The sequence below is a fragment of the Anopheles coluzzii genome, chromosome 3 (genome assembly GCF_943734685.1).
Source record: "Anopheles coluzzii chromosome 3, AcolN3, whole genome shotgun sequence".
Taxonomy (NCBI): Eukaryota; Metazoa; Arthropoda; class Insecta; order Diptera; family Culicidae; genus Anopheles; species Anopheles coluzzii.
The window spans coordinates 57,483,697-57,494,821 of NC_064671.1; the positions used below are offsets into that span (position 1 = coordinate 57,483,697).

The 11,125-nt window shown below is 43.3% G+C and overlaps 2 protein-coding genes and 1 pseudogene across 4 annotated transcripts; 1 reads left to right on the plus strand and 2 right to left on the minus strand.

The window, feature by feature from the left end:
• Positions 1-288: 288 nt before the first annotated feature.
• Positions 289-845, minus strand: LOC120952819 (polyprenol reductase-like; annotated as a pseudogene).
• A 5,074-nt stretch (positions 846-5,919) lies between these two features.
• Positions 5,920-9,925, plus strand: LOC125907255 (uncharacterized). Of its 2 annotated transcripts, XM_049608464.1 has the most exons (3): positions 5,920-7,346; positions 7,407-7,498; positions 9,518-9,925. In XM_049608464.1, the coding sequence occupies exons 2-3, from the start codon at positions 7,451-7,453 to the stop codon at positions 9,893-9,895; spliced, it is 426 nt and encodes a 141-aa protein (XP_049464421.1). In that variant the 5' UTR covers positions 5,920-7,346; positions 7,407-7,450; the 3' UTR covers positions 9,896-9,925. The 2 variants fall into 2 exon arrangements, with proteins under 2 accessions (XP_049464421.1, XP_049464420.1); XM_049608463.1 differs by having other exon boundaries at positions 5,920-7,498.
• On the minus strand, positions 8,093-10,758 carry LOC120958920 (uncharacterized). 2 transcript variants are annotated; one of them, XM_049608459.1, is made up of 4 exons: positions 10,244-10,758; positions 9,921-9,998; positions 8,813-9,364; positions 8,093-8,726 (listed from the first exon to the last, which is right to left on the minus strand). In XM_049608459.1, the coding sequence occupies exons 1-4, from the start codon at positions 10,574-10,576 to the stop codon at positions 8,607-8,609; spliced, it is 1,083 nt and encodes a 360-aa protein (XP_049464416.1). In that variant the 5' UTR covers positions 10,577-10,758; the 3' UTR covers positions 8,093-8,606. The 2 variants fall into 2 exon arrangements, with proteins under 2 accessions (XP_049464416.1, XP_049464415.1); XM_049608458.1 differs by having other exon boundaries at positions 8,093-9,364.
• Positions 10,759-11,125: the final 367 nt, after the last annotated feature.

Here is an 11,125-nt window from a genome sequence, read left to right on the forward strand (position 1 = left end):
CTCTTGACCGTCCTCATTCGACGTGAATGGCTCACCGAGAAACGGCTTCGCTGCCAGCTCGGCCGCGCCGATTGAATCCTGCTACTGCCGCTCGTCAATGCGGTGCACCTCGAGTGCATCGACGACCGGTCCGTGGAACAAGGCATTCACAGACGATCCAGGAAAACCAGCTGAATCCCATCAGCCGGCAACCAGCAACCTAAAAAAAAAGCCGGACATACCATTTTTTCGATCCTGAAAAAAAGCCCAACAACCGGAACGATATTATCCGCACCCTCACCGTCGATCTTACAGAACGAACGGAAAGAGTGCTTTCCTTTGCTTCGGATAGTTTTCCACGTACCATTGGTGGGAAATTTTCAGCTTGCTCGAGAACACCTGCACGAACCAGGTCTTGTAGAACCGGCGCAAACACTGCAGCGTGATCAGCGTCATGGCAACCATCGTCTCGGTAGGCGTGGTGCGCACCATACGCTTGTTGGTTGCCAACGTATCGAGGAAGGCGATTACGTAGTCCCGCGCTGGCTACATCATGACGGCAAATCCGGCCACCGACCAGAGGGCAGCAAAGACGTAGAAATGTATGAACCACGCCTTCAGGATCTCCAGCAGGGACACCAATCGGTCCGATGATCCCTTCAGTGCATGCTTGTCATACCGGAACGTCTGCCGGATGGCAGTGGGCAGATGCTTTTCGATCGTTGCCAACAGTCCACCGAGCATCACGATCGTCACGATGAGGTTGACGAAAAGAAAGCTCGACCGAATATCGAACCACGGGAACCTGATGATAACCGCAACGAAATGTAAACAAACCGCCATAAATGAAAACAACACCAATTGAAACTGACACAAAGAGTGTGTAGCGGCCCACAGTGCCCAGGTCGCATGTTCGAACTGTCATTGGTTTATTTACAGCGCGGTATTGGGTTCCCGCTGCGCAAAATCGAGCAGTTTTTGAGCTCGGTTTTTGAATCGGATTTTGATCAAATTATACTCAAATTTGGATGCCAAACTTCAGCCCTTTTGACACTGGCTGTGTACTTTTTCGAGCTCATGGCTGCGTGCCGAGCGAGAGGGCAAAGTATATATCTATCTCTTTCTGGCAATTCGAATGCGTGGGAATGCATTTGTGTAGGTAGATCCAAATTTGCAAATGTATTGAAAAATATATAACGGCCAAAAAATAATTTACACACAGTTGTGTGTATCGTACGTATTTGTTTTTTACCGTTGCCCTCATATTTCTCTTCACCCACACCACCGATTCCTTTATTTGGCGCCAACACTGTACACACCATCCTTGCATCTCCTCATTCTGTCTGTGTGCCTCCATCGAATCACATGTATTTTCCTCCGCGGAGTGATTTGTTAAATTCGTGTTAGTAAGGCGTGTTTTAGTTGTGGTAAGTATTTATTTATCATTATTTTTTGCTTATATGCCGCTGGACGATTGATTGCTGGTATTGAACTGCTGTCCGTGAAGTATGTTCCATGCCGGTTCCGATGTTACCAATTGACCGCGGTAATCATGGATGCGCATAAACCTTACTTAACTTTTGCGTTGTTGCATTGTTTCAGCAAAATGTTTCCGGTACGAAAGGAGTCTAGTGACGACGATGTCCCTATTCCGACAGGCGTATATCGTCTGTCCGACACGGGTATGAAGAAAATTTCTAATATATCATATCCGGGGGCGGTATCCGAAATCACCACCAGCGGCATTGCCACAACCACAACCGTGGCAAGAACAATCACAACTGTCGCCACAGCGGCTACATGTGGAACGTTAACATGGGCTACCAGCACCATGGTAGCAAGCAGTGTCCAACGCGCTACCGCCCTTCGACCAGCTGTGCCATTTCACCTGGAACATTCAAACGGTCCTCCGAGAAAAATAATGGGACTACGTGGTCCTCATATCAACACCAACCATACAACCGATGTCCGGGACGCAGTATCGGTTAGCGAGCTGACCACAGTTGTCCCCTCAACTTTCCCGGCCTCTCCAGCCATCTTAACAACTGGGTCGTCGTTTGCACCTGTTCGGCGAGGTGCCACCTTTGCATCAGCGGTGCAGCGTAGTGCAACCACTACGGCGGCGGTGCAGCGTAGTACAACCGCTACATCGGCGGTGCAGCGGAGTGCCACCGTTGCATCGGCAGTGAAACGCAGTGCTACCACTACAGCGGCGGTGCAGCGTAGTGCTACCGGTACAGCGGCGGTGCAGCACAGTGCTACCGCTACAGCGGCGGTGCAGCGGAGTGCTACCGGTACAGCGGCGGTGCAGCGGAGTGCCATCGTTGCATCGGCAGTGAAGCGTAGTGCTACCTCTACAGCGGCGGTGCAGCGTAGTACTACAGCTACAGCGGCGGTGCAGCGGAGTGCCACTGTTGCATCGGCAGTGCAGCGAAATGCCATCGTTGAAACGCCAATCCGGCGGGCATCAGCGGTCGCTTCGCCAGTCCGCTACGATAACCAGCCAGTTCCTGCTGTATCACCTGTCCCATCCACCAGCAAGAACCGGTCGGGGGTAATTCGACGTTCGAAGGCAGCTAGTCCTCTACGGTCAACCGCTACTCATTTGGGTACGGCTTCCAATCGCACAGATCCCGTCTCTACTCCACCCCGAGCCACAGTCACCGCCACCGACTATCCTGGTGTCGATCCTTCGACTGATGTGCGGCAGCAAATATCGCACCTATTTCAATACGTAAAACGACGGTTTGACGATATCGAAAACACCCTCCAGGCACACAGCGCAACTCTGAATAAGGAGATCCCCGTCATCCGTAAGACAGTATTGACGACGGAGGTGGTTGTGAACCGGATCAGAGCAGCGGTGTGTGCCGACAAGGAGGGGTGTGCGAGGTCTTTGCCGGACGAGTTTACGCTGCAACCCATCAGATCGAAGGACGAACTCGACAACATGGAGCGGAAGTTGGCTGACAAGGAGTATATGCGGCACTGTGTGTCGTGGCTCAAATGTGAGGTGATGTCGCCGTATTCAATGAAGCGGTTGAACCAAGCAAGGGACTTGCTTTTTTCAAAGACGTTCATGCCTTCCTGCAGGTGGACAGCCAAGAACGGGAAAATACCGCTAAAAAATTATCCTAACATTGTATCACTAATGGAAAAAGTTGGTAGCACGGACGACATGGTAGTGAAGGAAGGATTTATAAAAAAATATTTTATTTTGAAATTGCGCTACGCCGCAGCACGCGTTCCTGAGAACGAAGAATCCGAAGAAGAAAACGAAGAACATCACCTGAACTTAGCAGATGTTGAAGCTCTTGAAGATCACGAAGATCTGAATTTGGATTTGAATTTGTAAATAGTAGATATGTAGTTTCTTGTCATATTTTTTTAAAATTAGTATAGTATAGTTAGCATAGTTGTAAATAGTAGTATAGGTTTTGGTTAAATTGAATTATGAAGAATTCATTATAGTTTGTTAGTAGTATTAGTTTAGGTGTGTCCGTTTGGTGAACTGTATAAAAATGAATTAAATTATTACAAAACATGAACTCAGAAGAAGAATATACCGAACTTAAAATCCAAAAGCTCTATATTTGCATTCACAATCCGAAAACATATTAAGTAGCAATTGTCTTGGTATTATGTGGGGCTCATATTTATAAAAAAAAAACAAAAAAAAAAAAAAACATTATTTTTAGAGGAGTAAGTATGCGACAGAAAAGCTTGTTTTTGGAGTTGCAGTCTTGTTTGCAAAGATTGCGTACACCGTGAGGCATGTATATGCATGGACTGGTTGTTGAGACCGTTTCGCTAAAGATCACTATTTGTACAGGAGAGCACCATAGGCTCGCTACATGATCCATAACGCAGCAACATATGCATCATAGGGCACATAAGGTGTAGAATATGGAGCGGAAACAGTGCATTCGTCTATGGCTCGCAATATGCACCATCCTAACGGACATGAATTGTTCATTACTTTGGGATTGTGCACCTTAAGCTGATTCCAAACGCGCTACCAGATACCTGTATAAAATAAATAGTAAAAGTATTAAGTAATATGTATTGTACCCAAATATTACTAATTACTAATAACCTACTTTTTATGACTTCGTCACTTGCCAAAGAATCTGATGCCACTTGCAGACACACGCAGCAAAAGCGGTTCCCCATACCATGCGCTTACCACGCATGACGACATGCAGTATAAATCTCTCCTTGGCTATAGTGTGGCAATATAAAATGCTGAATGTGGCTATAACAAGAGCAATGCAAAGGGTAAGAACTTTATCAAACAACAAGATGCTTATAAATACTATTCTTACCAGGTACAACTGCTGTACCCCTACGATTACCGTCGATTCGGTGTCCATTACATAGGCAATGGGCGTGCACAGAACGCATTTCGGTTTAAGGTGTGTTGTTAAATAATATAATAATACCCCGTATAAATACAATTTACAATCTTCATCGCTGCTTTTGGTCTACGCACTGTTCTCCACACTAGAACTCATCGGGAGAAATTTGTCTGTAAAAAATGTGTACACAAACATAATAAGCGGTTCGCAATCCACAGTTTATAATGATTGTAACTTATCGTTCACTTCCATAGGGCCTAAACTTGCTTCGTACACCAGTGGCACAGCATCATCGACTCGGTCATCTAAAACATAGACAAAAGGAACATATTGAGGACACTTTTCCTTAGACCGCACAGCTTAATGTTCTCTTACCTGGGGTCCGGTTCCGGTTGCCCAGCAAAACGCATTCGCGTCGCAGTATGTTCGCGTTCCAACCGTGCCATTTGACGCGCATGACTATGGACAGTGTCGGGATACATTAAAAGTATTCTTTTAACACGGCTTGATCCTATTTTCACTCGACTTTATGCAATTATTATTTAATGAACGCCGGAGCACTCTTGGATGAGCAGTCCGCAATGTTTACATTTTCTATCGGCGCCGCAATCGTTCCACATCAAGCATACGTAGGTGTGAAAGAGACGACAATAGACAAAAAATGAAAGCGCACATTGTTTGACACATGATGGCCACCACACGCACCAACACATGCACATCTTTGGCAGCGCGCTCAGGCGAAGGGGAAGAGGAAACGCAAGGGACGCATTGCTCGATGAGCTGCTCGACAAAAACGCCTTAGGAGGGAAAGAGAAAAACGAACTACATGAGCGAGAGGTTCCAATTTTTGGATCGCTTTGCACAGGGGGGTGCTTTAAAGAGATCAGGTGGTGGAATCTGGAATCAAAGTGTATGTAGGCCAGGTGGTCTAATAGCATTTTTATAACCAATTTTGAACATCAATTTTTGACAGAACGAGTGAAAACTTTTGCTCCAACGAGCTTTCTGGAGGCTTGGCGAATCCTCAAAATACTCTTAAAATCTTCATTCAAATGCAGAAACGATAAAAATCTGCCTTCTAAATTCATGCACCTTGGGATAAGCCCACCTGTATATTATACTCACATAGATAGCAGCTCGAAAACTGCTATACAATACAAACAGCTGACAGGCTGAAATTTCAGCCTACGAGCTTCAAACGGAATGGGCCCCATAAACGGAAAAACACATTTTTGAGCTGCTTTACCGTAGCAATAGACGATGCGCAATCTCAGATTGCGCATATATTTATCTGTCAAACGGGTCGGTTTGATATATTTATCTGTCAAAAAAAAATTATATATCTCGGATATATAATCTTGAAAATTTATGCGCAATCTTGGCGCAATCTGAAAATGTATGGAAATGACGTTTATAGCTCAGGGTTGGCTACGCGAAATGACTTATGTTTTGATAAAACGAATATATGCGCAATCTGAGATTGCGCATCGTGTATTAATACGGTTATCCCGAACAATTTGACAGCCGTACTGTAGAAAAATGAAAACGAAATGACAGGGGGGATTTCGATTCTTTTTTTATGTTTGACCGTAGCAATAGACGATGCGCAATCTCAGATTGCGCATATATTTATCTGTCAAACGGGTCGATTTGATATATTTATCTGTCAAAAAAAATTTATATATCTCGGACATATAAATCTCGAAAATTTATGCGCAATCTTAGCGCAATCTTGAAATAATAAGTTTGTTTACATATAGCGGTAGGTATTGAAACGAATAAATATGAGATGATGCGTTGATTTTTGAACCAAAAATCTAATTATGTTTTGATTTCAGCCATGGAGAACGAATTGTCGAACGTGCCGAATCGCCGGAATTATGAAAAATTGGTAAATATATAATCATTCTGTTTTTGCTACCGGTGTTTTTGTAGTGGAAGCAATTCTTGGGTGTATTTTTGTAAATTTATTTTTACTCGTATTTTATTTAAATCGTATATGTTCAGTGTTTGTGATTTGTGTATGCGGTAGAAATTTAGAAATATGGGCAACGATTGAATTATTGTTCAATTTTGATTATTTTACGGCTTGGAAAAAACATAACCTCTGCTGCTTCTCCAGCTACCGGCGATTTTTTTAAAACGACAGTTGCTTTGGAGTTTGTGAAAAATTTGTAAAAATTATAGATTGTAAAAATTTTAAATTGTAAAAATTGTAGATTGTAAAAAAGTTTAAATTGTAAAAATTGTAAATTGTACTAATTTTATGTACCTAGCTAGCCTTTATTTTTGCAGGAATATACCATTGAACTGAAATGTTTTATTTGTACATTGCAGCTCTTTGAGAAATGACCTGGCTGTACCACGGAATGTTGTGTTTCTTATTAGTCCGCATACACTAATAATGATTTGGAATCCTGGAATCTAGGTTATGCGGTTTTGGTCTTCTTCCAACAGGATATATTTCATCTGATCCGGAAAATCAACTATTCCTTCTGGCCCTGTTTTCCTGCACCATTTTTGCTGCAACCTCTACCCCAACTGCTACAATGGAAGCTATTGCTGTTGCCGCTGCGATAAAAAAAAGTTTCTTATTTTTACAGTAACGTTTATGTGTATTTTAATATTTTATATTACAGCTCTTTCGAGGTTGAGGACTGATAATGGAAGAAAACTGCTGCATCTTCCGGGCCATCAACATAATAACGGGGTCATGCGGATGGTGAATGATAAGTAATTGAGTCGAGATTAATAGTTTTTTATTATTGATTTGCTTCCAGAACGTTGAGCCAAGCCTTCGGCTAATTGCCGAGGTGGAACGACGGCCTGCTTTATGGCAAAAGCGGTCGGAGTTTTACAAAAACGGAATTCGGCGTAGGGATGCGTGGACCGAGATTGGTAGAATCTTGGAACTTACCGTCGAAGAGGCCAGTTATCAGTGGAGGAAGCTGCTGACCAGCTACCGGACGTATAAGTCCAAGCTGCGTAAAAGTCAGCAAAGCGGAGCAGGTACTCATCAAATTTAAAATAATATGAAACTGTTCAATGACAAAATTTTATCATTCGTAGCGGCTGAGGACGTTTTTCGGCCAAGATGGTTCGCCTTCGACGCGATGAAGTTCCTTGACGATACCATGAAGGACGGCACGCATCTCGATACGGTAAGTTGTTTTGTTATTTATCAGTAAATTTTATATTTCACTGCGAGTTAAGGGCGGTCCTGTGGCACAGCAACAACATGCCCGTCATGGGTTGAAGCCCCATATGGACCGTTCTAGTGATGGGCGGGTCGACCCGAACCTATGGGGTCGGAGCCATCCGTAAGCGACCCGGAGTCGTTCGGGTCGACCCGAAAGGTACAAGTAGGTTCAGTGGGTGCAACTACTCCGGTAGGTGCAAGAAAGCATAAGCCACTCCAACCTGTTGGTGCAGCGAGTTCGGGTCGGGTATTGAACCTACCTTGACACGACCCGTCATCATCATACTCATCAGTCGGGTCGACCCTAACTCGCTGCACTCGCGGGTCGGATTTGATTCCGACTCCGACCTAGCGCACTCGCTGCACCCACGGGTCGTAATCGATTCCGGCTGGCTCGCACCCGACTCCGGGTGACCCAACACTAGACCGTTCCCGAACAGCAAAAACTCGCGTTGTACTGAATTAAGTTTTGAAAGTCTGTATAGGTCGGCATGTGCGCGTAGGACGTTTATGCCAAATAGAAGATGTATGATAACGATAAAATAATGTTTTCAAATTTGATAAGCTCTGTAGCGCGTTACTATAAAATTTTATTTCATACGGTATTTTATTTTGCTCAACACGCGAAGCTTTCGTGGAATGAGTATAACAAATAGTTGTATTAGTACTTCTGTTGCTAGTTCATGTTTCATTATTCTCATAAAGGAATTCGTTTTTGAAAAAAAAATCATCAAGCATTAATACAGGAGCCTTAATCATACGCGTGTTCCCTACAATACGCGAATGTGTGTTTGGTGTTTCTAAAACGATCGCAAATAAATCGTTTTATCTTAATAACTTGCCAAGCGTGATTCACGTTGAACCATTCTTTCATCTAAACAATGGTGGGTGGACAATGCATAGGTACAAGTGTAGTAGCGACGATGTGGGTTAGCATATTATACATATAATGTGTAACTGCATGTAATCTACGCACATTCTACGATTTAATAACTAATTATCAACTTAATAAATGGCACATACAAAGAGTTGTATTGCATTAATGATTAAGTTGGTTATTATACTTAAGATCATGTGCAATGTGTAAACGTATATTCAACAAGTCGTTTGGCGTGCGACAGGGTATGCCTTGTAGTCCGCTCATTGTAGTTGGAGCTCTCTCGCCTTCTACAAAACGCCCATTGACGACCCTGTCAAAAGATGAAGGGCGAGTGTATGTATTGCGTGAAGCACTCTGTCGAAGAAAATTATGGAGATATATTGTTGTCATAATAACCGTTTTAGCTTCTTCTGGCTCTAGCAGAATCGGGCTTTTAAAAATTCGGAAACGGTTGGCTAAAATCCCGAACACATTTTCAACGATCATTCGAGCACGAGAGTGACGTTTGTTGAAAACTCTTTCAATTGTCCCTTCCGCATGCATGCCTCCAAATGGTCGAATGCAGTACCTGGTAAAAGCAAACGCTTTATCGCCTAAAAGAAAGTAAGGTACTCGCATTGCATATGGAACTCGCAGTGGTTCAGGTTCCGGAACGTTCAAACTGTTGTTTTCCAGCTTCTGGTACAAGCGTGTGTTTTTAAACACACCTCCGTCAGATATTCCACCTTTTCCTCCAATATCTGCATGTAAAAAGTTGTAATCGGCATCTACTACCGCAAGTAATACAATGCTGAAATAATGTTGATAGTTGTAATACTCTGATCCACTATTACTAGGCTTTTCCACTTGTACGTGTTTGCCATCAATGGACCCAATTGCATGCGGAAAATTCCACCTTTGTTCAAACATTTTTGATTTCTCCTTCCATTCTTCTGCTGTGGACGGGATCTGAAATGATAATAACACATACAAAGATAAATTGATTATATATTTCATAAATTTAACTCATATGTATTGCTCGTCGTTGGATATTAATGCAACCTTATTTATTTTGTAACTTTTTGATTATGCTATCTCATTATTTTTTATCTCTCTTTTCAGTTCGATGACGACCTAGAACAACACACCTCCACCCAAACCCACCCAATCCCTTCTTGTTCCTATTCCTCAATTCCGCCGCAACCAACAATCCCAGCACCAACCCCAGCACCAATCCCAGCACCAACCCCAGCACCAATCCCAGCACCAACCCCAGCACCAACCCCAGCACTAATCCCAGCACCAACCCCAGCACCAATCCCAGCACCAACCCCAGCACCAAGCCCAGCACCAACCTCAGCGATGGAAAATTGTTTCTCCATGTTTGGCCAGTGGGTGGGTGCATGGTTGAACCATCTACCACCAGAACAGCAAAATGATGCCACCAACCATTTGCGGCAGACGATGCTAGAGTGGGATCTTAAACACAAGAAAAAATAAAATAAAAATATTTACAAAACCATACCTTTACATAGCTCCGCAAATGTTTATTTAAACAAGCACACACATCCTTCACAATTTTGGCAATCGACGATTTAGAAACCTAAAATTATACAATACTCATTATAATCCGAACATGTCATTTTAAGTTGTTCAACATTCGGCTCTTGCATGGTTTTCGATTGCTGACTTCTCTTCACTTGCTTTCGTCCGAAAAAGTTTAATCAGTCCTGCGGGGAGACGGTTTGAATGAGATTCGATTCACAGTGCTGCCATAGAAAAGACCGACCAAAACACCGTCTCCAATCGGACCGCCGAAACAAGAAAAAAAAAACAAAACATACTTACCCGAAACAAGTATTGCAAACTTGCAAATGTCTCCCCCGTTGCCAAATACCGCAATGTTATTAAAAGCCTTTCTTGGGCCGTGATCGCTTCTCGCATATTTGTATCCATGCGGCTTATTTCTGGACCGACCAAGGCATAAAGACGATCGAAATCTTCGTGTTTCATCCGCATAAAATTTTTTATCGTATCGTTTACCATTTCGGCCTTGATGTCGTCCAACAGACGATTTCCATCCTGTCTTCTGCGGAAGAAAACTGGTCGCATCCACCACCGACGGTTTCGCCGAAGACGCCGGTTGTAATTATGATCGTTGTTTGATAAATCATCACTCATGGCTGGAAAATGAAGCTGCTCACGAATTAACTCGCTCAATTGTGGCGGAAACCAAAACAAAACAACTCAACGCATGCAAATGATGTTTATAGCTCAGGGTTGGCTTCGCGGAAACGATATATCTTTTTGACAGATAAATATATGCGCAATCTGAGATTGCGCATCGTCTATTGCTACGGTTATGGTGCCAACTGGCGTGTGCATTCGTAAACAAACCCAAGTAAACAAAGCAAATTTGACAGGTGGCGAAACTACTCGATCGGTTTTTATATTGGTCGATATTATTTTATCGACCGGTAAGTAAAATGCGTACGCGATACCAATTCGAGTAGATAAATTTATTGGTCGATATAGCCAAACCGGTGGTAGATTTTTATCGACTGCTCCGACACTCTCATGGATGGATGAATCGGAAGTGTGCTACATCGGAGTGCTTTATTACAGTGAAGCGGAAAAGTTCTGAACCAAGACAGAATACAAAAAAAGACTAATAATGACCCTTTACCTTCAACGTCGCCTAATTCGGGTCAATCGTTGAAAGGGAATCCC

What these genes read in the sequence shown, in the direction of transcription:
- LOC125907255 (XM_049608463.1), top strand. Translation starts at nt 7,370, where the DNA reads ATGAAACTGTTCAATGACAAAATTTTATCATTCGTAGCGGCTGAGGAC. An exon ending in ACGGCACGCATCTCGATACG is followed by an intron (nt 7,499 to 9,517) that starts GTAAGTTGTTTT and finishes CTCTCTTTTCAG; the next exon opens with TTCGATGACGACCTAGAACA.
- LOC120958920 (XM_049608458.1), bottom strand. Translation starts at nt 10,576, where the DNA reads ATGAGTGATGATTTATCAAACAACGATCATAATTACAACCGGCGTCTT. An exon ending in GTTTGCAATACTTGTTTCGG is followed by an intron (nt 9,999 to 10,243) that starts GTAAGTATGTTT and finishes GTATAATTTTAG; the next exon opens with GTTTCTAAATCGTCGATTGC. An exon ending in ATTTGCGGAGCTATGTAAAG is followed by an intron (nt 9,365 to 9,920) that starts GTATGGTTTTGT and finishes TTATCATTTCAG; the next exon opens with ATCCCGTCCACAGCAGAAGA.